At 42.7% G+C, this 27448-nt stretch overlaps 1 protein-coding gene across 2 annotated transcripts in view; it reads left to right on the forward strand.

The window, feature by feature from the left end:
* The first annotated feature begins 4574 nt into the window (after positions 1-4574).
* ANXA13 (annexin A13) overlaps positions 4575-27448 on the forward strand; it is a 54432-nt gene continuing 31558 nt past the window's right edge. Inside the window, exons 1-3 of one of the 2 annotated variants that reach the window (XM_059901364.1) lie at positions 4581-4653; positions 6004-6126; positions 26817-26892. In XM_059901364.1, coding sequence (XP_059757347.1) covers positions 4603-4653; positions 6004-6126; positions 26817-26892 — 250 coding nt within the window. In that variant the 5' untranslated portion in view covers positions 4581-4602. Of the gene's footprint in view, positions 4654-6003; positions 6127-26816; positions 26893-27448 lie in introns of both variants that reach the window. The other variant, XM_059901365.1, reaches the window with a different exon arrangement.

Here is a 27448-nt window from a genome sequence, read left to right on the forward strand (position 1 = left end):
TCTAATTAAATTACACTAAATAAAGAAAATACTATTAATTCTCCCTGCAGAAATAGATATTAGGCAAGTGTTCAACTTGATGGTTATATTTAGAAAATCAGCATCTGTGTATTTTTGTTATTTTTAATACTGTATGGCTACAATATAATCTGAAATACTTGTTTGTATTATTATCATATGAGCTTTCACCAGGGTATTTCTAAATGGACGTTTTATTAAATACAAATTATCCAGCGTAATGTATTTGTTCTGAGAATCATAGCAACTGATGAGATTCTCTTGTTTGTTTTTTGAGATGTTGCATTAGTTTCCTAGGGCTGCCATTACAAAGTGCCACAAACTGAGCAGCTTGAAACAACAGAAATTTATTCTTTCATGGTTCTGGAGGCTAGAAGTTCAAAATCAACATGTTGGCAGGGCTGTTCTCCTTCTGAAATCTGTAGGGGAGAATCCTGCCCTGCCTCTTCCTGGCATCCGATGGTGGCTATCAGTCCCTGGTGTTCCTTGGCTTGCAGCTAAATCACTCCAATTTCTGTCTCTGTCATTGCAAGGCCTTCCCCTGTGTGATGGAGTCTTCATATGGCATTTTCCTCTTCTTATAAAAACACCAGTTATAGTGGGTTCTGGCCCATCCTAAGTACCTCCTCTTAGCTTGGTTACATCTGCAAAGACCCTATTTCCAAATAAAGTCACATTCAGAGGTACTGAGGGTTAGGACCTCAGTGTGTCTTTTTTTTGGGGCGGGGGGGAGATACAATTTAACCCATAACAGATATATAAGTAACATTTTTAATAAGTGTTAGAAACTTAACCTTGGTGGGCTAAGAAGGAAAGACTCTCCGGCAAGATTGATTTCTGACTTGCTATTGAGACACATAAAGTTAGGAGATTAGAACTTTGGCTGGCATCACCACTTTGAGAACCACCAAAATCCAAGAGATGTAAATAAACAGGCCCAGTCTAATAAAGAAAGATGCAGCACCTGTAATAATTTAGAATCACTAAATATTTATAAAAATACCAAAATAATAAAATCCCCAAACCCCTCCCATCACCCCTCTTGTGCCCTCTTTTCCCCCATCAAGTCTGCTCGCTCTTCTTTCCTAGGCAGTTCTTTTTCTGCCCTCGGGACCTCCAGCTATGACATCCTTCCAGTAATGGCCTGGGGTCATAGGAATTCCCCCTTGCTGCTGTTGCTTGGAATTATCCCAGCCACCTCCTCACACCCCCATGGGGAAGGAGAAAAGGATGAGATGATACCAGAAATAGTTCTGTTTCAGTCAAATCCAAACTTGACTGTGGGTACATTTAAATCATCAAGAGGTGGCTGTAGTGGTGGTGATCTAGAAAAATAAGAAGGTGTGTCAGCTTCTTCCTTGGCCTCTAAGCTTTCTATCTTTCACCTCCCTGGAGCCATAAACCATATCTCTTCTTGATGAATTTCCGGTGTTCAGTAACTGGGCAGAACTTATCTCCACACTGAGCACTGCACGTCAAATTGCCCTTGTTCCTCCTGAACTTTGAGCTTCAACAGCCTGGGGTGGGAGAGGAAGGGAGGGAGGAAAACTGTCACTGATCAAGGGTTCTAGGAGGGGTTAGTGACACAGACATAGATTCCAAAGCCAGCACGGAGGTAGGGCAGGGAAGATTTGGCCCTGAGAAGTCTGGGGCTGGGAAAAAGGAGGTAGTGAACTATAGAACGCAAACTAGACACTAAAGGCAAAGTAATCATGAATGGTCAAAGCGTTAGTTGTTAACTTATATCTTCTTGCCTTCTGCCCCATTCCACTGTCCGTACCCAGAGGACAGCTGTGTCTTGTTTACCACTGTATCTCCAGCACCCAGCATCCCACCTGCCACACAATGGACTCCAATCTCTTTGGCCATCTTTCATTTCCTGTAATTTGCAAAGCCCTGTCCTATTTCTGAGGTGTAGCACAAACTAAAACATCTGACCTGGAACACTTTCTCTTTTCAAATGATGCCCTTCTTCTCATCCCTTGGTTCACAGCCTAAATGTTAGCTCCTTGAAGAGTTCTATCTCTATTTAAAGTAAATTATACACACTCTCATGCACACGAGCGTGCTCGTGCACACACACTTTAGCTTCCATCACAGCATCCTGTTTGGTTTCTCCATAGCCCGTACAACAATTCGTAATGATCTGTTCTTTGTATATCTCCTCCACTTGGCTGTACATTCCAGAAAGAGAAAATTCATATCCCTTCTGTTCACTGTTGTAGTCCCAGCAATTAGCCCATCCAAGAGACGCAACAGATAAAGGTTAAAGAACAAAAGAATGAATATATAAGCAGAAGGTAATAAACCTATAAGAATTTTCATACTATGTTACATGGGAAGGTAGCATAAAATAAGGATGGCATCTTAGACCAGAAGAGGAAAGATGGATTAATTAATAACTATCTAGGATCGATTGAATAACCAAAACTAAAGCTGAATCTATTTCTTCCTTATTCTACATCAAAATCAATTCCAAATGAATCAATGATGTAAACCTTAAAAAATGAAGTCGTTAAAAAAAAAAAAACTTTAAGAAAATGTACAAGAAGTCTTAATCATCTTAACGCAGAGACTTTTTCTAAGCAAGCCAAAGAAGAAAAGATAGATATATTTAAATACATAAAAACTAACACTTTCTTCACACACATATATGCACTCAAAACATCAACAGAGACAAAAGATAAATTGGGGACAAATATGCTTGACAAAGGCCTGGATTTTATTATATATATTATTACAAGTATATAATGAAAAAACTAATAACTCAAAACTAAAGGACAGGGGCTTCCCTGGTGGCGCAGTGGTTGAGAATCTACCTGCCAGTGCAGGGAACACGGGTTCGATCCCTGGTCCGGGAGGATCCCACATGCCGCGGAGCAACTAAGCTCGTGCGCCACAACTACTGAGCCTGTGCTCTAGAGCCCGTGAGCCACAACTACTGAGCCCACATGCTGCAACTACTGAAGCCCACGCGCCTAGAGCCCGTGCTCTGCAGCAAGAGAGGCCACCGCAACGAGAAGCCCGCGCACTGCAATGACGAGTGGCCCTCGCTCGCCGCAACTAGAGAAAGCCCGCGCGCAGCAACACAGACCCAACACAGCCAAAATAAATAAATAAAAATAAATAAATTAATTTAAAGAAACAAAAAAACCTAAAGGACATAAACAAGCAGACCACAGTAGAATTCATACAAATAGCTTTTTAGGATCGGGATATATAATTTTAAGAATATCAAAGGAAAGGAATGTAAATTAAACAGTGAGATTACCATTTTTTATCTTTGAAATTGGCAGAAATGAAAAAGTTTGAAAATCTTCAGTGTTGGCCTTATGTGGAGAAAGGAGCACTGGCGTATTACTGTAGGAAGGTATACACTTTGTCTTTTGAAAGTCAGCCTCGTGGGTCAGCTGGTCTTTGAAAGTTGTTCAGCATTTTTATGTCTGTGCATAGGACAACTTGGCAACATCTCTCAGAATTTTAAAGCATATACACTTTGGCCAGCTATTGCATTCTTAGATTTTATTCTACAGATAAACATGCACACATATGCAAAGATGCATAAATGAAGATAGTCATTCAAAAGACCCAAATAACCTAAATGACCTTGAATAGTGGACTGATTAAATAAGGTTTGGTTCATACCTATAGTAGACGAACATGCGGCCACCGAAAAAGAAATGTGCCAATGTCTTGTATCTATTTAGTATATGAAGTCCAGAAGGCATGGAACAGAAGGCAATGTACCAACCCATTTGTTGAAAAAAAGCATACCAAAGATAGCTAGGCAGATAAACAGACAGATAAACATGGCTGTGTATGCATACCATTTCTGGAAGGACTCAAACCTCAGAGGGCAGGAACTGAGTGGTCAGCAAGCTTACTTTTCATGGTACCTCTTCATATTATTAGGGGGAAAAATGTACCATCTGCACATATTACTTTTTAAATTTAGAAACTAGCTAAATTATAAAAATGATGTTAGCATAACTCAATGTAGCCTTCAAAAAGATCCTTTGTAATAGTAAGGGTGATGTTAGTAAAATAAGAAGATTTTTCAGTCTTGTTTGGTTAATGCTTTTATCACTCCAAGGTATAAAATCTTAGTGAAAATGTACGCTTTTTTTTTTTTTTTTTTTTGGCCACACCATGCGGCTTGCGGGATCTTAGTTCCCCGCCCCGACCAGGGATCGAACCCATATCCCCTGCTTTGGGAGTACGGAGTCTTAACCACTGGACCACCAGGGAAGCTCCTAAAGGTATAAAATTTTAAATGAACACCTAAAATAAAAAAGAGTAACTCTTTCAATAATCCAGGAGTGAGAAAGTTTTAGCCCTTTAGTTGTGAATAAGATATTCAACTTGAAAAGCCAACACTCGATTTATTAATAAATATTTTAGTTTTAAAAGATGGCTAACCAAGGCAGCGTGGGCAGGTTAAGATCATTTGTAGCTGCTGCCACTCCCTACCCATCCCCAACAATGTATTCAAATGCAATGCCAACGGTTACTTATTAAACTCAAGAGATATTATGCCCTGGGAAAACCATTATAAACTTGGCCTGTAGGAGAACTGATCTCTTAATGAAATACAGAACAACTATCTCTGAAAAAAAGAAAATGGGCAATCGCCATGTAAGTATTTATTGCTTTCGGGAATCAAACCAAGTTCTAATTTTGGTTAGCATGTGGAGAAATTTAAACTATGAAATCATGATTGATACTTTTATACTTTATCATTGTGATCACTCCTAATTGTTGGTTTTCACAACAGCAAACCATGCTTTCAAAATGCATTTGGAAAATATCTTTTCTCCATTAGTCAGAAATCTCTGGAGGCGTGAAAGAGAAGTGTTCAAAACAAGGTGGTAAACAGTGCCTTGCAGAGAGCAAGCAGTTAAAATAGTATTTAAGGAATGTATGACTAAAGATGTTAGTTTGCAGCAAAGCTGCACAAAGCTTCATAGACTGTGCCCATCGGGTGTTTTGGGAATACAGGCTCATGTTGCAAATATCAGTAGATAAAGATACAAGTACTCTCACAAACCTATACAACTTGGATTGAAAGGTGAAAATATCCCAGTATTTTTTCTAAACAGCACCAAAGGACCAGATATTTGCAAATACTCACGGAATGGATTTAATATTTTACTTTTTCTGAAATGTCTAGGCTCATGTGAATAGCATGTCTGTAAACTATTAATGGCTAAAAACTGACAAAAATACTACCATTTGGAGCTAACTATGCACAAGGCAGGTCGGAGTTAAGTCTTGATTTTGGGATTTTTTTACAGTGAAAAAGGTATACTTAAAGCTATGGCAATAAGAATTTTAATAAGGTTTTGCTGCACCTAATGTGGTTTCCCACAGGAAGACGGATTTATTGTGTGTACACTAGGAGCGAAGAGAATAAAACTCCAAAATTTTCTGCAAACTGGAACTTTGTTAATAAGATTTTCTCCTTTGCTCTAAATCAAACTTGTGCTCAGATGGTTGCAAACCTATAAGCGTTTTCTTCGAAGAGGCATTATTTTTAAAATCATCTGTAAGTAGCATTTTCATACTAGCCAAGGTTATGGAGCTTCCATTTAGATTATCTTTCAGAGAAACTGAAACCAACTTTTAAAATACTTCTGATCCTGGAAAAAATTTTTAAAATAATAAAATAAAATACTTCTGATCCCAGGCTCCCTGGTGGTCCAGTGGTTTGGACTCCAAGCTTCCAGTGCAGGGGTCATGGGTTTGATCCCAGGTCAGGGAACTAAGATTCCACAAGCTGTGCAGCGCAGCCAAAAGAAAAAAAATTTTTTTAATAAATAAAATAAAATACTTGTGAACCATGCAGAGGACCTCAGGAAAAATCATTGGCTCCTGCTTTAGCAGCTTAAGAGGATGTTTGCACCCCTTGAAAGTCACCCCTTGAAAGGGGCAGCTGGCTTGTGTGAGTGGTCTAGCATTTTATGTATTTCTTTTTTGAATCCCCAGAGCCAATCTTACTCCCTGTCAGAAGGCAGTCAACAGTTGTATGAAGGGCAGGCCCAACCCTCGGCAGTCGTGCAGCCTCTCAGCCAGCCATCAGGGAGTGGAGAGCCAGAGTTCCATCAGCCTGTAAGCACTTTATTTTCCCTCCAAATCATAGGTATGACCAGGCTTTCTCATGGGCCCATATTACTCACCAGTGACTTGTTATACTGGACCCTCTACAATCCTCTGGTCTGAAAATGTCACCATCAGGCATTACTTCCAAGCAGGGAAATTTTTCCCTAGAAAATGTTTGTTATAATATTTGCAGCTAAGGTAAAAATGTAATTTAGGGACTCTGCTTCCCTTCCCAACAGTGTCCCCTTAATGGTGTCCTGGAACAGAGTACATGATCCTACACTATGCCCCTGTGACGCTGTAGAAAATATTAGTGGAATTTAACATGTGCATAAGGAATGAATATGTTCTAAGACTGTGTTTCTAGATGATTAAATGCAAAACCTTTTTAAAGGACAAATTACTGCATTAGACAATGATTTGAATATGTACAAACTTAAAACTACAATGCTTATAGTTTTAAAGCAACTACGCAACCAAAACAAATTTGCAAACTAAATGCTAGTAAAATTCAAGTCCATGATGTGCAAAAGTATGTTATTGATTTAGTGTAATAGATAATGTTATTTTGCTGAGATTAAATGTAAAAATGGCGCAGATTGCTATAATGTGGTTTTTCTGAGTTGCAGCATGTCTAAAATATGATGCAGTGTGTGACTTCTTAGTTCTCCTGTCACGTTTCTCTATCCAAACTACTGAGAAACTTTTGTTTGTAAGACTCCCTGTAAGACAATTGGGCCTTCTCGTGGCTAAAATGCAGGCTTTTTATATTAAACCTCCCTCTGTTCTCTGTTCTTTTACCATGAGCTTGTAACAATTAAAGTATGGTCATTTGGCATGCTTTTTAAACAGAAACACAAATGCAGACATTGAAATCATGTGCTAGCCCCTGCTCACCCTGATGATCCAGTATGCTTTATATTTGTTTTTATATATTAGTTATTATCAGCACTAAAGACACTATATAAAAAGCCTACTAGGAAGGTTGAATTCCCAAAAATATGTCCACAAACCAGAGTCCACAGATATCTGTTTGACAAATATTGCTCTAAAGCCAATAGAATGTTGGCCAGGAAATTACATTTTCCAAGGTACTCTGATATGGAATCCTAGCCAATTCTGAAAACTGAAAAATTACTTTTTTTTGCTTTGTGCTTTCCTCCAATCCTTTTGCCATCATTTTTTGAACTCAAGACATAGTCTTTGTGCCTAACCTATTTGGAGCAGTAATAACGGATACTTGGATATTATCATTTGCTGAAACACAGTGTTCAGAGTTGCTTAGCCTGGAGGCCATGTCCCTGTGCTCAGTGAGCTCTGTGCAGAGACAGAAAAATAGATCCACAGGAAAAAGCTTGGGTTCAGCCAGATGACTCTTCTATTCTACTGTGTGAATGTTTTCAAGAAAATCACCATCTAGAGGAAAATAGAATATTGACACAAAGAGTGAGATGACTTTGCCATAAGAGTGTGGCTATAGGTGGCAGAGTCATAGACAGGGAGCAAGATCTAGGGGTGCCATGGATAAATGTGGAAATAATCACAAACTCAAGAGGACTATTGATTTCTGGAATTCTTTTTCCAGACTAATGAACAGGCACTAGAAAGGACTGCTGCCTGGTTACTTACTCATAGTATGGACCCTGGGCTAGCAGCAACATCCACATGGCCTGGGTACTTTTAGAAATGCAGAATCTCAGGCCCACTCAGACCTACTGAATCAGAATCTACATTTTAACAAGATCCTCAAGTGATTCCTATGCACGTTAAAGTCTGAGAAGCAATGGACTGGGGAACAAGTTCTTAAACTTGGCTGGGTGTTGGAGTCACCTGGGGAGTTCTAAAAACCACTGATGCCTGAGTCCCACCCCCAGAGAGTCTGAATTAATTAGTCTGGTGGTTGGCCTGGGCGTTGGGATTTCTAAATGTTCCCCAGGTGATGCTAATGGGCACAGAGTTTGAGAAACAGTGAACTGCACACCACGATCCTGACAAGACTAGCTCAGCACACCGCTGATGATGTCATTCTGAGTGTCGGTAAATGAAAACCAACTTGTAAATGTTAGGACATCTGCTCAGCGATCTGCCACAGTGTTTGTCAAAATGCCACGTTTATGACTCACTTGTGCTAATATTTAGCCAACACAAATATTGTCTGAAACGGAGACTAGTTTGGGACTTGTAGCAGGAGTTCCGAACCAGCAAGTTCAGACGCAGGTGGATCGGGAACACCTGGGAGCTACTTGACAGATGGGGACTAGGTCCAGATCCCTGAGAAAAGAAGGGAGGCTCTAGAGATAGGTGAGAATGTGTTTGGGAATTTGAGACAAAAGTAAGCACGGCTTTAACCAAGAGTGTACATTCAACTGTGATCCTCAAACTCAAAGAATCGCAGTGAACCCCAAGCAGAAACCAGCCTAGACCATGCAGTAGTATCTCTCCTATCAGGAAACCTTTTGTCCCAGAAAGTTAGTCCTTCCATAAGAGGAAACAAAAATGGCTTCTGATGCGAAAACATGACATGCACTAAAGCATGTCATACCTTTATGACATGAAATAAAGAAATATGAAATATTCTTTGAAATAAAGAATATGAAATATTCTTTGAAATAAAGAAATATGAAATAGAGAAGCATACCTTCTCTATTTAATGACAACTCACCCACTTAAAGTCTAGCTACATTTTTGGCACAATTACACAATCTGGGCTGTGGAGGTTTCTTGGCTATAATAGATTAAAAGCAGTCATTTTAAAGAGGTGGGGGGAAAAGGCTGGCAAGGACAAAACCACTGACAGAAGGAAGAACATGCAAACTGAAAACTTGACCCAAGAACTCTAAAGTTATAGGAACCCAGGCTCACTTCGTGTAGGGGATGGACTCCAGCGTATCCCAGCGCACCTGGGCAACTCTGCTCTCCAGCACGGCGACATGAATCCAAACGCCCAGCAATGATGGGCATCGCTGAAGGTTTAAAGGGGCCTCTGACATGATGAGGATGATGATAATAAGAGACATTTTTCAAGTGCTTGCTGGACTGTGAGCAGTTCTGAGAGCTGGGGTCCTAATGTAGACGCGTGGGTCTACTATCAGGTATTCCTCAGTGCAATAGTTCCACATGTGGCCCCCAGACCAGCATCAGTAGTATCACCCAGGCTCTTGTTAGGAATGCAAATGATCAGCTGCCTACCCCCAGATCTACTGAATCAGAAACCCTGGGGGTAGAGCCCAGCAATTGCCGCTGAAAAAGCCCTCCAGGAGATTCTGATGTTCGTTCATGTTGGAGAACCAGTGTTGAAGCAAAAGCCTCTCACGGGCCTCACTAGAGCTGTGCCCTTGCTCTGACCACAAACCATCCCCACCACTCAGCCTGCCCAGGTGCCCTGACCATGGCATTTCAAGCCTTCTTAGCCCCATGCCCTCCTCCTGGGCTTCTCACGCCAAATGCAACCCAGAGAACTACCCCCTTCTGTGCCTTCCTCCACCCCGAACCAGGCCTCACACTCTCCTGCCTCCCAGCTTAGAGCTGCACAGTGAACTGGCGGCAGAAAGGCAGGAAGCCACTCTCCATCCTCTCAGCCAGCTCAACATATTCTTTTAGAGAAACTACCAGAATCCAGGTACTGTTTGAGGCTCTGGAGATAAAAAGAGGAATAAGATAAACGACCACAGTCCATGCCCTCAAAATAGCTCACAGTCTGGTCAGGAGGCAAACAAATAAATAATTATAATGACGTGTGGTGGATACACTAATAGAAACGTGTCCATAGTAACAAGGTTCAAAAGTTGGACAGATGGTACCTCCCAGGCCCTTCCCTCAGAGAGCGTATCTCCTAGTTATTACTTTAAAATGTATATCTCAGAAATTAAAAAAAAAAAAAAAAGTTGGACAGAGGAGGGAATGATGCCCTGTGGGAGAAGTGAGAGTAGAATAGGGTTTCTAGAATGGAGAAAGGCATTCTTTGTAATGCAGGAGCACAGAGGGGTCCAGGAAGGCTGGTGCTGCTGGTGAGTTGAGCTCGAGCCCTGCCAAAGCACTCAGCACATCCCACAGCAATTGCCTGGGCAGCTGCTACCCTGTCCCCCAGGCTGTGAGCTTCTGAGGGCAGACGCTGTGTCTTACTCACTGCTGTAGCTCTGGGGCTTGACACATAACAGGCGTTCCATACATATTTTTGATAGAAAGATCGATGAGCAGGGACAGAGACAGGAGACAAGACTAGACAGGTGCACAGGGTTGAGACCCGAAGTCCCTTGCATGCCATGCAATGTGTATTGGTTTCCTAGGGCCGCTGTGCAAACTACCACAAACTGGGGGGCTTCAAACAATGGAAATTCTCTCAAAGTTCTAGAGTCTAGGGACTTTGAAATCAGCATGTTAGCAGGGCCACACTCCCTCCGAAGGCTCTAGGGAAGAATCCTTTCTTGCCTCTTTCAGACTCTGGTGGCCCTGGGGCACTGCATTCCTTGACTCCTGGCAGGATAATCCTAATTTCTGCCTCCATCTTCACAGGGCCTTCTTCCCTATGTGTCTCTATGCTTTCTCCTCTTCTTCTAAGGACACCAGTCATTGGAATTAGGACCCTCCCTAAGTCCAGAATGAGCTCATCTTTCTTTTTTTTTTAAACCACCTATAGAGGTCTTTCCTTATTTATTTATTTATTTATTTATTTATCTTTGGCCACATTGGGTCTTTGTTGCTGTGCGTGGGCTTTCTCTAGTTGCCTCTAGCGGGGGCTACTCTTCATTGCAGTGCATGGGCTTCTCATTGCAGTGGCTTCTCTTGTTGTGGAGCACAGGCTCTAGGCGTGCGGGCTTCACTAGTTGTGGCACGTGGGCTCAACAGTTGTGGCTCGGAGGCTCAGCAGTTGTGGCGCATGGGCTTAGTTGCTCTGCGGCATGTGAGATCTTCCTGGACCAGGGCTCGAACCCGTGACCCCTGCATTGGCAGGTGGATTCTTAACCACTGTGCCACCAGGGAAGTCCTGAGCTCATCTTGAGATCCTTAACTAATTACATCTGCAAAGGCTCTATTTCCAAATAAGGTCACATTCTGAGGTTCTGAGTAGACATGAACTGGGGGGACACTATTCAACCCATTACACCAAGGAAATTGCGCTTTATTGCCTTAAGCTAGTAGTGGTTTTTAAACTTTGCACAACAGATTCCTTTGAAAGGCTTGTTTAAACAGAGAGCTGGGCCCCATCAGCAGAGCGTCTGATTCAGTAGACACTCTATGGTGGGGCCTGGGAATCTGTATTTATGACAAGTTCCGTGGTGATGCTGATGCTGCCGGTGTAGGCACCACACTTTGAGAACCACTACCTTAGGCAGTAGAGAAGCCCTAATCGATCTCAGACAAGGGAAGGACAAGGTAAGCACTGCCCTTTGGATGGACCATGCTGGAAGCTGGTGGAGAAAGGTCTGGAGAGAGACTTGACCAAAGGCAAGTAAAGCACTTGAAAGTCAGCACTTCCAAGTAAAGCACTTGAAATCCTGGAGAAAGATGATGAACCCCTGTCCCCAACTAAAACAGTGACGATGGAATTGGAGAGACGAGGACAGATTGGAGGGTCAAATCGACATAACTTGCTGACTGACAGGATATGGGAGGTGAGGGACAAGAAAGACTACAGAGGGACTCCAAGGTAACTGGCTTGTGCACGCAAGTGGATGATGGTGATGCACCCGGGGGATGAGGCAAAGTCTGCAAGGTGAGAGGATGAGTTTGGTTTGGGGATCTGTTGAGTTTGAGATTTCTGTGTTCCACCTGGGTTTAATGCCTGGCAGGTAGCTGGATCTGGAACTCAAGAAAGAAGTCTGGGATTGAGGTAATTTGTGTGGATAAATTCTGTTTTTTTGTCTGTTTGTTTTGTTTTTAAGTCAGTATGTATTTGTTCACAGACTACTGGACTCACAGTGGCTTAAATAACAAAGACCTTTAATGATTAACCCTAACAGGAAGTCTGAAAGGAGAGGACTCTAGGGCTGGTTCAGCAGTTCAGTCACGTCATTAAGGACTCAGGCTATGTCTGCCTTTCCATTCTGCCACCCTTGAGGTACTGGCAACATCTCCCCTCCTGGATGCAAGACGATGGCCATGTTTGTGTTCAACTTAGTAATCTCACACGATAGGGTCACAAGCAGGAAGGAAGGGGATGGAGAAAAAAAAATGTCTTTCTCCTCTTGTACCAGTCCCCTATCAGTGAGGAAAATCTTTTGGGAATGCCCAGGCAGACATCCCTTTCTATCTCATTGGCCAGAATTGGTCAAAAGCCCATCCTAGACCAATCACTGGCAAAGGTGAAGAGGATAGTGATGGATCATGATTCATCCCCAGGGCTGGGGAAATCATCTTGTCAGCTAGTGTTCTTTCCCTCTCTTTCTCTCTCTCTCACACACTTTTTTTCTTTCCATGTCCTAGCCTCATTCTCTCCTACTGAAAATGAGCTTTTTCTTTTCAATGATGGGGGAGGCAAAAGGAGTTGATGAGAGGGAGGCCTGGCCACAGATAGTTCAGGCACCACAGAGAGTTCCATGGCCTCACATAACCCCAGATTAACTACCCCAAGGAAAAGAGTTTTCTCTAAGCATCTATACATACAATGCCAGGGAAAATTCTGATTGGCTGAGGTATGTGCCTACCTCTTTGAATATCACTGTGGCCAAGGTTGGCCTTACCTATCGTTAGGGATGGGCAACATTGCTTTATCAGTATTGCTTTCTTATAACTATTGTTTTTATTAATATTACTACTACTACTTCAACGACTATGACTACTATTGGATAGACTGAAATAGAAAGAGAATGAAGATTTGAAGATCAGATGGGAAGGCAGTAAAATAATTCACCCTGTCAGTGATGAAGGTTTGGATTGTGGTGGGAATGAAAAGGAAGATAAAAATGTTAAGAAGAATTTTAAAGAAATAATTAATAAGTTTGGATCCAATGCATATTGCAACTCTCTTACCAGGGGGAAGAATAACATTCATTGTTTTGATTCTGGAGGAGACAAAAACTTGCTCAAAGCAAATTTAGCTCTTTCACCTTGTTTCCTTTTCAGCAAATCTGAACTTGTTCACATACTGTTGGTTATGCCCTACTACACAGCACTATTCCATGCTGTAATGGCTCAGCTCAGCCCCCAATATTTTCACTTTTCAATTCCATCTGCCCAGTTATCATTGACTCTGGAGGATGCCAGAGTACACTAGCTTCCTTTATTCCTGTAAGCAATGAATCCCAAGTTCATACTCTCACTGAATTGGCAAAAAACAAAAGAAAAAAAAAAAAAAGCCTTTGGCAATAGAAGAAGGAGATGGATAATTCTTTTCCAATGAGAAAAGTGCTTCATTTTTCATAACACTTGAAGGCATGGTTCCTTTCACAGTTGAGAAATAGTTGTCACCTCCCCATCACCACCTTTCCCTCAACTTTTGTTGAGGCAGTACAGCAGTCATTGGATATCTAGAGGTGTAACCCTCTTCAGAGGTCTCTAACGCCCCAAACAATCAGTGGACAACCTCAAAGCAGACATTTTCCCCAGGACACAAAATCTGGTTTCAAGACAATGCATGTTATTCTGCCTCTAGAAGAAACTCTGAGTAGTCCAGCCCAACACAGTACTGAAGGGTCCCCAAGAATGAGCCAACTGGGGCTGCCAGTGAGGATGTGATGCAGACAAAGAGGCAGGGGGTGATGACAGACTTCTCCCTTTGGACCTACTTTAACTCAAATTCTTCCTCCTAGTTACCTTATCCCAGTACTCGTCTTTCAGATTTGTCATCTGGGTTCCTTTGAAATCAAATCAAAGAGAGAAAGTTACCATGGTCCACTTCTAATCCTCCCTTTTAGGTAACCACAGCAATGCGTTCTTTGTGACTGCGGACCTTGCTTTAGCCAGTACCTATGTACCATTTACCACTAGAAGCTCAGCCTTCTCAACACCTTAAAGTAACATGTTGACAGAATTGTTATAGCCATTAGATCAGGGCTGTAGACCCTCCACATATCAGATTTTAGCACTATTGGCACTTGCAACCAGGTAATTCTTTGCTGTGAGGGGCTGTCCTGTGCCCTGTGGGTTGTTTAGCAGAATCCCTGGCCTCTATGACTAGACACCACTGACACTCCCCTATTTGTGACAAGCAAAAATGTCTCTGGACATTGCCAAATGTCCTCAGGGAGGCAAATAACTCCTGGTTGGTTGAGAACCACTTCATGAGACACAGACCTTAAATGGGAAAGCTGGGCTAGTGGGCAGATGTCCCCATAATGTCTTTATCTGGCTGAATTTCCACCAGCAATGATGCATTCCTGCCCCTCTGGTCTAGGCTCTCCCTCACATTGATTTGTCTCTCTTATCACAGGGTAAAAGCCAACTCATCTTGAAGCTTGACCCTTGTCCTCCTGTTGATGACAATGGCAGCTGAGAGGTGGTGGTTTTCCCCCAAAAGGCTGTTAGCTCATAAGTTAAGTTCTGATGGCCAGAATGCAAAGGGCCTCCCTGCAGAAATACCCAGTAACAAGGCTGCTAAGCTACTGGTTTTCCTGCCTAGATGAACAGTGCTCATCTGGAAAGACATAATCATGAGTGAAATAATCAGGAGTCAATTTGCTCACCTCTCCTCTGGGTGTAGCCCCCGAAAGGGCTGCCCCAATAAATCTTCCTCTACCAGAGCTCAGGGCATGGTAGGCCCATCACATTGTTTGCGTTTCTGAGTATACTGCCAGTAACTTTGGAAACAATGGTACCCACCACCTCGAAGAGTCTTAAGTTCACATCTCGTTAAGGTCAGGTCTCAACCCCATAGTCACCTTTGATGGTAAATATCACATTGACATGTATAACCCAGACAACATAGCCTAAGGAAGCTTGTCTTTCTGGAAAATGACCTAACTATACCAATCTTCATTAAAAGGTGTTCTTAAAATGCCAACATAAAAATAACCCCAAATTTAGGAGAAAGATCACTTTTTTAATCTAAAAAGTTTCACTTATTTTTCAGAACACACAGCATATGTAAGCATATATCATATTGAGATCTGATCCAAGGGGATGTTTTTTCTATTTTCAGCCTTAGTTGACGAATGATGCAAATATTTGTACCCATTTAGAATGATGGCCAAACTATTAATAGTCATACCTGTCACTTTATAACTGCATCTCTGAAAGGGTGAATAAACAGCAGCAAAGAGCCCCCTGTGTTCTCAGCACCCTTCAAAGGTTTCCTAACACACTTTCCTAGCTATCTTGTCTACATCCTTGGCTAACAGACTTCAAAAGCTGATCCAAGTGAGAATAGGATCTAAGAACGGAGGAATCAGCTTTGTTATCAGTGAGACCATGGTGACCATTAACATTTTGCTCTGACCAGTATTTACGTAGATTTTGATTTAAAACCAAAAAAAACAAGACTTTTAATCAAATTTATTGTTTCAAGGAAACCATGCCCAAGAAGCAATCAACTTAATTAAACAATATGCCACTAATTACCCAAGATTCATGTTTAAAGATGTGAATGACCCCTCTATTGTGTTTCAAATTGCCCATCAGTGTCTACTAAACGTATCTGTGGAAATGTCACCAGGATATTTTCTGGCTGAATTCAGTTCATTGACATTAAATAGTACAATACTTTGCATTCGTGCTAACTGGTTTCAAAGTACAAATGAGTGACCAGTTAGAGGTGAAAGAACATTGTCCTGAGAGAGAGGAGTCCAGTTTTTTCCATAAGCAAGTAAGTGACCCTGGGCAGATGACTTAACCACCAAGCCTCAGTTTATCTGTAAAATGAGGGAATTGGATACATTGAATAATGTTTCCCAGACTTCAGACTTAAGTGTGACCTTCTTGAACGTTGCCAGATACATGTGCCACATGTTGTACTAATAGTTCTAGTAACTATTTTCTTTAAATCCACTCATCTTTTTGACACAAATTTAGCTTAAAAAGAAACTTTGTATTAGTACCATAAATAGAAAACCAATATCATTCGATGTTAATACAGAAAGTGAGTGTATTACGTTCGAACTAAATACTATCGCCAGCCAAAGGCTCAGATCCTGTCACCTGTTTTCTGATAAAAAGACCTTTTGCATGAAATAGAGAAGGTGTTTGCAAAGTAACTATTTGAGGCTTTCTGGACCACACAGCCTTTGTTGCAACTACTCAATTCTGCCATTGTAGTGTGGAAGCAACCACTGACCAAATGTATATGAGTGGGTTGGCTATGGTCCAATAAAACTTTATTTACAAAAACAGGTGATGGGCTGGATTTGGCCTCAGCCTACAGTTTGTCAACTCCTAGATTGGAGGAGTATGAAAGACATACTATTACCTGGCAAAGACTGACTACTCAGAAGAATCTAGAGAGAATTTTATTTTATTTTATTTTTTTAACATCTTTATTGGAGTATAATTGCTTTACAATGGTGTGTTAGTTTCTGCTTTATAACAAAGTGAATCAGCTATACATATACATATATCCCCATATCTCCTCCCTCTTGCGTCTCCCTCCCACCCTCCCTATCCCACCCCTCTAGGTGGTCACAAAGCACCTAGCTGATCTCCCTGTGCTATGCAGCTGCTTCCCACTAGCTATCTATTTTACGTTTGGTAGTGTATGTATGTCCATGCCACTCTCTCACTTCGTCCCAGCTTACCCTTCTCTCTCCCCGTGTCCTCAAGTCCATTCTCTACATCTGTGTCTTTATTCCTGTCCTGCCCCTAGGTTCTTCAGAACCATCTTTTTTTTTTTTTTTTTTTTAGATTCCATATATATGTGTAAGCATACGGTATTTGTTTTTCTCCTTCTGACTTACTTCATGCTGTATGACAGACTCTAGGTCCATCCACCTCACTACAAATAACTCAATTTCGTTTCTTTTTATGGCTGAGTAATATTCCAATGTATATATGTGCCACATCTTCTTTATCCATTAAAAGGAACTCCTTTCCCAGTTGGAATCTAATGGGCTTTAATACCTTCAGTGTTCCATGTCACTCACTTTGAAAAACGCTTGGTTGAATTTCTACCCTAAGAATCTATGATAAACCTCTTCCCTTTATCTTTTGCTCCTTGGATAAAGTCTAGGATTTCTTACTTGTACAGCTCTCAGTGTATATATTTTTTAAGTTGTCTTTCTCATTCACTGGGATGTCAATGGGAAAGTTCCTTATTTTTATCAGACCAATGGTTCTCAACCCTGGTTGCACATTAGAATTATCTGGAGAGTTTTAAAAATTCCTATACCTAGTATATACCTATATCTTAATGATTCTGATCTAATAGGCCCAGGATGTGACTCAGTCATTTGTGTATGCTCACAATTGGCTGTGGCAAAGTTGCAAAGTCAGTCCCAGCCAGGGTGACCAACTCTCCCGGTTTCCCTGGAACTGGCCCAGTGTTAGCACTGAAAATCCAGGATTTCCTGGGAAATCCTCGACCTTTGGCAGTCAGACAGTTGTTCACCTTAGTGCCAGCCCACCACTGGCAGAAAGTCCTCGACTCTCTCCAAGAGGGTCAGGAACAGTTTCAGAGAGGAGATGCGGCGTCAGCAAATTTCCTTAAGTAGATCCATTCTCCACTGTTGCCCCCAGAATCAATGGTGGGCAACCAGGTGTTTAAAAAATGGACAGGCACGAGGCTCCGTGCTGTCAGTCCCCAAGCTTCTTTGGCCCTCTGAGGACTCAGGTAGGACAGTGAGGAATCCAGCACAGCCTCTGTCCTCTGCCTCCCCTACCTCACACTGATAGGCCCCTTGCTAATAAGACAAACCGGCAGTCATTTTGCATAGATTCTGTCAGGTAGGGAGAAGTGACCTTTTACCTGTGAAAATGTTTGACAGTTTATCAGGCTGGAAAGCAGTCACCCAAAAGGAGCAAACATCAGAAACTGGCCATCCTGCTGGCCTCATGCCTCTTCAGTCTTCAAAATGCCTCCACTAAAATGCAACTCCCTGGCACACTCTGGTCCTCGAACGACGATCCCTATGAACTAAGGGCAAGATGCTTTAGGAAAGGGGGAACTGGAAGATTTGGGATGAGATGGGGAGAGAAGGAGGAAGAGTCCTGAGAGCCTGTTGGAGAAGGTCAGAAAAGCCAATCCCTCACTGGCCAGCTCTGATCACCATTATGAGATCTCTCTGCCCAGTACTCTCGTCTTTTTTTCCCTAGCTTTATTGAACTACAATTGACACATAACATTATGTAAGTTTAAGGTGTACAATGTGTCGATTTGATACACTTATATATTGCAAAATGATTACCAGCATAGCATTAGCTAACACCTGCAGCATGGCACTTAGTTACCATTTCTTTTTTGTGGTGAGAACATTTAAGATGCTTTCTTAGCAACTTTCAAGCACATAATACCGTATTATTTAACTATCATCACTATGCTGTACATTAGATCACCAGAACTTATTCATCTTATAACTGCAAGTTCGTACTCTCTGGCCAACCTCTCCCCCTTTCCCCTAGTCCCTGGTAACCACCATCCTAGTCTCTGTCTCTATGAGTTCAGCTTCCACATATAAGTGGTATCATACAGTATTTGTCTTTCTCTGACTTATTTCACCTAGCAGAATGTCCTCAAGGTCCATCCATGTTGTCACAAATAACAGGATTTTCTTCTTTCTCGTGGCTGAGTAATATTCCATTACATATAATATATTCCCTTTCTCCCTTCCTCCCTTCCTCCCTTCCTTCCTTCCTTCCTTCCTCCCTCCCTCCCTCCCTCTCCTTCTCTCTTTCTTTCTTTCTTTCTTTCTTCCTTCCTTCCTTCCTTTCTTTCTTCCTTCCTTCCTTTCTTTCTTTCTTTCTTTCCTTCCTTCCTTGTACCACATCCTCTTTATATATTCATCCATTGACAGACACATATGTTGTTTCCATATCTTGGCTATTGTGAATGATGCTGCAGTGAATCACATTGTCTTATTTTATCTTCCTAAGATTCTGCTGGGTACAGCAGGTATTAGTCCCAGTTTACAGAAAAGAAGCAGAAAACATGATTCTATTTGACTCAGAAGGAATATTGGGAGCAGAGTTTGACAGTAACGCCTCTCCTGCACACACACTTTGCCCTGAGAGAGGCTGTCCCTTTTGCCTTGCAAATAGTGATAACTGGCTTTCATTTTTCATTTCACTTCCTATTTTCTCATCATCAAGAACATTTATTGACCCTATGGTCATGCAAGTGGTCCTCAGCTTCCCTGGTCAGCAGACAAGTCACAGGTCTCGACTGGTGTTTCTACTAAAAAAACAGCATTCTAATAGTTGAAATGAGCTTTCTACCATTAAATTTTTTTTAATAAATAATTTTGACAGGAACAAAAAAATGGTTGATGAGAAGTCAATAGTAGAGTTTCTGTATCCAGACTGTGTAGGTTTGAATTCCATTACTTACTAGCTGTGTGACCTCAGACAATTAATTAACCTCTCTGTGCTTTGATTTCCTCATCTGCAAAATAGGAGGTAATAATACCTACTTCATAGGGTTGTTGTGAGGACTGAGTGACTATACGTAAATTGTTTGGACCAGCGTCTGGCACTTAGTAAGTGCGTTATATTCAGCTGTCATTCTCAATTTGAAGTGTTTCCCCCATAAATTTCTCTTAAACTCTGAGCTCCTGCTACTACTTCTCTACAAGTACAAAATCGTTTCTGATTTAGGACAGAATTATGTAATCAGCTATTTTAAAGTTGCCACACAAGGCACCATGTCAGGCGTTCATTCAACACTCAGCAGGAATCAGGTCAAGAGGGAAGGAAGTAATAAAAATAACGCTGAGCCCTCACCACATGCCAGCATCCTGCTAAGCACTTTTGATCAATATCCTTATAACAACCCACAAGAGATAGATACTATTATTACCATCTTTCAGATGGGAAAACAGAGACTTAGAAACGAGAAGGAGAGAAATAGCATCACGCCAGATTCAAGGGTAGATATCTTGGAACAGGGGGGTTACCTATGTGATCAGAAAGAAGTCTCTCTCCCAAAATGAACCTCAGTATCCCCAACTCCATACAAGGCAAGTTTAGCCCAAACGGCCAATGTTAAGTCAAGTACCATTAACTAGCATGGGGATGGTCATTGCTAACGCTGAGGAGAATACAGGCATGTCTGAGCCTCTCCCCAGCACGGCCTTCATTTTGCTCCTGTTTAATAAGACCAGGCCATCGCCTAGTTCTAATCCTGGCCCTCCTTCTAGTCTCCCCAGCCCCCCTCCCGATTCCACGTCAGCTCAAACAGTAGCCCTCTTTAGATCAGTGTACAGCGAGCCCTCTGCCCTCTGCTCCCCAGCATTTCCTCGGAGACTTCCTGTCTCAGAGTCTGGACACTAAGCAACCACTTTTAAATATCTACCGAGGAGACTGCAGCCAGACAAGCCTTCTGGGGAACAAACAATCCAAATGCCACTCCCATTACAATTTGATATTATTTCAGAGTTTACAAATGACCCTTACATCCTTATGTCACCCAGCATCCCACCTCCTACGTGCCACCCACCGTGTGCTTACTGTAATCCGGCACTGTGCTACTGCACCCCGGACACGACTGCATCCAAACTTCACGCTACCCATGAGCTGGTGCACCTCCACTGTGAAGAGGAGACAACAAAGGCTCGGAGAGATGGGTCAGCTTGCCCGAGGTCCTACGACCAGCAAGAGGCAAAGCGTAATTGAACGCAGTAGGTCTGACTCCCAAGACCACATTGTATCTTTACGTCACATTTAGATCAATCATGTTTGTTCTGCAGCGGCGCTGTGACAGGTCATAGTAAGCACACATGTACACAGACCCAGAAAGCATCATGCTGTAGTCTCTCCCTGGAATACCCTTTCCCCCACCTCCGCCCCTCCTCTTCCCCTTTTTTTTCTGCTTGCCTAACTCCTACTCATCTTTCAAGAACCAGCACACATGTCAACTTCTCCATAAAAATTCCTCTTTCTCCTCTCAGCTACTGGCAGCCAAAGTGCTTACCATACCATAACGCAATTGTCATTGATCTATTTCCATGTTAATTTCTCTGAGGACTACGATTCATAGACATTGAGTACCCCCCCCCCTCACCTGGGGTAGTGCTTGCCACGCAAGAGATGTTCAGTACTTGTTTGTTGAAGGAAGAGGAGGGAAGAAAAAAAGGAGGTGGAAGGAGAAAAGGGAAGAAGGAAAAGGAAAAAGAGAAGGGAGGAGAGGAAGCAGGGGAAAAGGGAGGAACTGTTCAGAGGATGGTCTAATTTGCCTGCTGTGTATTGCTTTTTAATGAATTCACATGTCTCTCGTGAGACTGTATATTCTTATTTTCCAGTCTTGATGTTATCCAAGTAGAAGATCAGGTCACCTGATCAGGTCCTAGCTACTGATGAGCAGGAGTGTATTTAAATACGGGTGTCCTCAGGCTGGGTGACCCACCTGGAGAATTTTGGTTACTACATAATGTATAGAGCCACGAGTCTGCAAACACATCCCTCAGCTAACTTTTTCACACACCCCATCCCCAGAGTTTGCTGTGAGTTGGAGGCAGATTTCTTGAAACCCCCTTCCGATCATAAGAGTTAAGCCTTCCTTCAACTGTACTGGGTCAGAAGCCTTTGAGCAGGTGTCTTGCTGCACACTGGCCCTTCTGCCTGGGGGCATCAGATACAAAGCCACGCTGCTTCCTGGGCCATTGATGGGCTGAAGCTGGCACACCCCTGAGTCATTTCGGAGTGGGTGTTTTCAACATTCTTTCTGCCCAGGTGACACTGCTTCCTAGGCTCCTAAAATTTCAGTTTATTTTCTCTGCATCCTCCCTCCAGAAAAAAATGGTTCATTCATTTCCTTGTTTTAAATGCAAGAACACGAAAACACAGAGAAGTGACATGTAGATGCACTAGAAGGAAGAAGAAAACAGCAAAGCTCCCAGCGTAGTCGTGCACCAGGCAGTGCCCTTTGCAGAGTCAGGAGTATTCGTTTCATCTTGAGCCTGACACACCAGCACGATGGCCAGCACTGCACCCGCCTTGTATCTCAATGGGACCCTCACACCCTGGGGTGCGAATTAGCACACTGGCCAGAATGTGGTGTTGCGGTGTCAGCCCAGATCACCTGGAGTCCACAGAGCCTGAATTTTTAACCATTTTACTGCCCTGGGTGAAATGCATGCGTGGATCCCAACTGCAGGTGATGAATGAAAAACTGATCCGCAGAGTGCCATTTACAGGCTGAAAACCCCTCAAGCAATATTCTGGAAAGGTCATTACTGATCTGCCTTCAACAAATATTGTTTACATTTATTGAGCACGTGCCCTCTGCTAGGCTTCATTTTAGATGTTTTGCATGAATGACTTCACTGAAACTCTCACAAGAGACCTATGAGATCGGGGATATTATTATCTGCATTTTGCCATGAGGCAACCACAGCACAGAAAGATTCCCAAACTTGCTCAAGGTCACAGAAGTAATAAGCAGTACCGCTGGGATTCAAGTCTAGTCTGACTAGAAACCTATGTTCTTAAAGTTGACTATTATATCCTCTGTGGCTACCTATTATAAACATGATGTCTGGGGCATTGCGAGATAGGTAACAGATGGATAGATGGATAGATAGATTAGATAACTAGATAGATGATATATAGATAGATGATAGAATCTCACAATATCAAGTTTGGAAGATGTCTGTATATTTCTATATGTATACCTTCCAAATGTGTCAAATCAAAATATGCAGAATCAAAAACCTAAATATCACTACAAGACAAAACCCAAGAGTTGGCCCAAAGCAGCAGAGGCAGGACTAGCATGCCTGTGGTTCCTCTAAATATCTGGCACTGGAAATGTTATCTCATGCAAGCCTCAGATCTCAGAAGGCAGACACTGCCCCCATTTTACAGATGAGGAAATGGTGGCTTAGAGTTTAAATGGCCCAACTTTACATGACTGCTGAGGGGCAGGACCACATTCAAACTTAGATCCACATGGGCTCAAACCCAGAGTCTGTAATCATTTTTATTAACATCTAACATCATGTCTTTTTTAATGTGTCTTCTGAGTGTCAATGCAAATGCTGTTTAAAAAAAAAACAAAACCAAACCAAAAAAAGGAATGTTGCCCCACCTCTTTTACGCCTTGTAGTTGAAATCGGGTGGACTATCCATGTATTTGCCTCAACCCTCACAAACTCAACCCTCTGTCCCCATCCTGGAGTCCCCTGCACCCCCATTTTGTGTCTGACTCACATTCCCGCAGACCTGCTTTATATGGAAGTTCTGCTCAGTGGCCTCAGGTTTCAAACACAAAATCTCCTGATGGGCAAACAGGCCAGAGGCCCCGAAGTCAGCTGCCTGGCCCACTAACAATGAACAATGGAGGTGGAATGTCCTCTACGTGTATATTCCCGAGAAATTCGTTACCCAGATCATCGGAACAAGCCAAGGACACCCCTTGCATCAACACTGGCCATCGCTGATGAATGCATCCATTGTAGACACAGTCCCAGCCATGCCGAGGGGAAGATTCCTTCCACACAGACTGTCTTCTTTTTCTCTCTTTCCTTTTTAAATCACATCACATGATTCCTTCCCTCTGACATCAAATATCCTGCTGTTACTAGGAACAAGATGGAATTCTCTTCTGATAAGGAAAGCTAACCAACATGGCTAAGAGTCATTCATTCCTAGAAGGGGACGGTGACTTCAACCTGCCCTGCTGAGGGTCATGCATCTGATATAGACTTTTACGCTGCATTATTTGTAAAGCAAAAAAGGAAAAAATTAAGTCTCAATATCATCTTTATTCCTAACATGGGCTTCAACACTCTCCCACTGCACCCCACGCCACCCCACCAGACATTACTATTATTTTGGACTAAAAGACATTTATTTTTACTCATTTTTGGGCCTTGGATAAACAAACTGGACATGTTTGGAGGGTCCTTTTCCTATCCCTCCACTCTTATAACTCTATGATATTTGTATCATGGAACCATCTTGCTAAAACAGAGAATGGGGAATGTCATTTCATACCTGTCAGTCAGACAGTCCTGGTTCGAGCCCTGGCTCCGATTCAGCTGTTACCTGGCCAGGTGATCTTAACCAAGTCTCCTCATGGCTTCTGCAAGCCCTGACAGCATCTTTGTGCAAACGAGGAAAAAGTATTCCTCTGGGGGAGAAGCAGCCCTGCCAGCACAGAGCTTGGCAAGTGTATCCGCAGCAGGACCCAGCTCCCACTGCCCTCGAGCCAGGCATAACCTGAACAGCCATTCACAAGTTCACAGCCATCCTCTGTTCCAACTCGTCAGTTGTGAAGTGGGATAGATAATAAGTCCACCAAACTCTTGCACCGATGAGGCTAAAATGACACACAGAATAGTTTATGAAGCCTGTCACGAGATTTCTGCTGCTCCGGTTTAACTCTACCTCACTTCCTGAGTCGCACCTAATACTCCTGATGAAAAGCAAAGACACAATTTACTTCTTTGATATTGCTACTGCCCACACTCCCACACACAGAGAACCAGCCCTTTTAGAATGTGATCAAAAGGCAGGGAGGGCTTGGTCAGTTTGCAGCCTGTGCAGCTGCACAGGGTCCCACGCTCAGAAAGGCCCTGCTCTTCGTTTAATGCTCTGATGTCACCATCCTGAAATTCTTAATCATTTTTGAACAAGGAGCCCTACACTTTCATTTTCCACTGAGCCCCACAAATTACGTCTCTGGTCCTCCCAACAAGCCTTCAGAAGCACCAGATAGCCTTCTTACAGCCCACAAAAGGTTGGGAAAGGAACATGGGACACGCCATTGCTCTGCCGAACATGAAGGCCCCAGTCATAATTAGAGTGTGAGGCAGGATGGTGCACGGGACCCAAGAGCATGAGCTTTAGGAGGCAGATTGAGCGGGTGCAAACCTGCATCCTGCAAGACCACAGACAAATTCCCTCACCTGCCTGAATCCAGGCTTCCTCCTCTGTAAAGCAGACGACAAATGCCTACTCTTCCCTGTGAATAATGAAGAAAGGTCTGTCAATGAAGAAGTTGTCTAGCACATGGCGGGCGCTCAACAAATATGAGTCCCTCTCCCAGCTTGTTTCGGGAATAGATACTTCAAGATGGGCCAATGGACTACATTCCAAAAGGCAGTGGGGTGATAGGGGGCCCTGAGATCCCTTTGGCTCTTAAGATTATATGATTCTCCATTAACCAAAACCTAGAAGCTAGCCTTCCTCCAGTCCATAGTTATTCAACCTCAATCTTTCCCTCTCTCTTTCTGTCTCTCTCTCTCTCTCTCCATATCTCCACCCTTCTTGTCTTTGCTTTGCTTCATTCTGAACCCATGCTTCCTTCATGTAGTGGACAAGATGGCTGCCAACAGCCCTAGACTCACACTCTGTTGGCTTAGCAAACCCAGCAGGGAGAGACATCTCTCTCTCAGTATCTATATATCAACCCAGGGAAAACTCTAATTGACCCTGCTTGGATTACATCCCCACTCCTGAACCAGTCACTAGTGCCAGAGTGACAGGGTGTGTGTCCACCCAAGGGCAGGACGATGGGGCTCAAGCTTCGTGACTGACATCTCCCGTGAGACCACATGAAATGGGGGAGGGGAAGTCCCCCAAAGGACATAGGGATAACAGGCAGATAAATGCAACTCGTCCTCTTTGCTTTATGTGGTTTACTGCTCATTCCCAATAGGTACCCAAAGAAATGAAAGGAGGGACAGGGAAATTGGGGAGTGTAGACAGTAGCACTTAGACCAGCCTTCACTGAAGGACGGGAAATAAGTGACATACGTCATCAAAGACCATCTCTGTGAGGAAAGACAGAGAACTGAGAAAACACAGGGTGTGTTCAAAGCTACTCGTTGCATGACTGCAACTAACCTCACATCTTTAAATTTTTAATAGCCATGCATTGATTTTTATGCTTACCTTTTGTTTAGGCAAGCAACACTGGTTTTCCACTTCAGTGCTAATAGAAAGTTTCTTTTTGAAAAATAACTTCAAGCAAAAACAAAGTAGGTCAATTGAAAGAAAAATATAATAAGCAAATAATAATAATGTAGACGTAGATAGCTGTGGACATTCAGTGCATGTATTATGCCAATGACTGAAGTATGGGAAACATTAATATATATACAGAACTTTTTCTCCCCAAGGAGCGGGAAAAACCAATAACTCTGATATTGCTGGTCCATAGGGTTATCTCTGACAAACTAAATATTATGTCTCTCATTGTGTGAATGGTAAAGCTTTTAGCCCAGATTGTCAAATGGATCTGTAATAAGATCCTAGAATCCTCAGCTTCTGGCCGACAACACCTATTCTCTAGACATACTGTGTCTCAGGGCGAAGGTTGAAAACCAGCATTCCAGGACATTGGCCCACTGTATTACTCTCTGTTTCAGAGACAGACACACAAAGGTGGGGTTGATATGAAAATCACTTCTCCCAGAGCTGGCTGGGCTGATTGTCCTTGAGAACAGAGGGGGCCATTCTCCGTGGCCATCCAAGTCCAGCTGGCTCCAGGGAGTACCAGCCATCTCTCTGGGGCCAGAGTTTCCCCAGCTGATTTCCACATGTACCCATGTGTAAAGCGGTAGCTGGTCCCTCGTTTGGATGTCTGCTTGGTCTTCCCGTTAGCTGCCAACTTCAGCCAGAGATAATTATTAAATGCCTGTATTGTCCACTCAACCTTTTCAATTATTTTTTTCTAGGCCAAAGAGAGAAGTCATCAGGGTTTTGATGTTGATCGAGATGCCAAAAAGCTGAACAAAGCCTGCAAAGGAATGGGTATGAAAGATATTTTGTTTGCTAATTTACTACTGAACTTGATTAAACTTGATCTCATGTCCAACTTTCCCACGATCTTAGGAAGATGACCTCCCACTTATCTCATATCTTCCAAGCTAAGTTGATCACTTTTAAGGTTCCCTTTATAAAAGTTCTTAAAGTTATAAGCAGATCCTATTACTTGTCAGGATTCAACATAATAGCTAGAAACTTAATATTATGACATTTAATTTGAACTTGAGATGGGGGAAACTTCATGAGAAGTGTCGTTCATATGATTCTAATGTCATCTAAACCCTCTGATGCCTTTTATGGGAGATGGTAGGGAATCAGGGCTGCTGAGAACTGGATTAGGGACCTGGAAGCTGTATCTACGAGCAGAGCAAGTGGAGATAAAACTGTGGCCAAGGGTGAGAATCAAGGGGCAACACTGGAGCAACTATTTACATCCAGGCCTAAGTGCATGGCCAAGGATGGGAGGCTAAGCAAGAGATGAGGAGTAAGGTAGACCCGGGAACAAGGGGAGATGAGCGAGGGAGCATCTAGGGCTAGGGCC

Source organism: Balaenoptera ricei, chromosome 17 (genome assembly GCF_028023285.1).
Source record: "Balaenoptera ricei isolate mBalRic1 chromosome 17, mBalRic1.hap2, whole genome shotgun sequence".
Taxonomy (NCBI): Eukaryota; Metazoa; Chordata; class Mammalia; order Artiodactyla; family Balaenopteridae; genus Balaenoptera; species Balaenoptera ricei.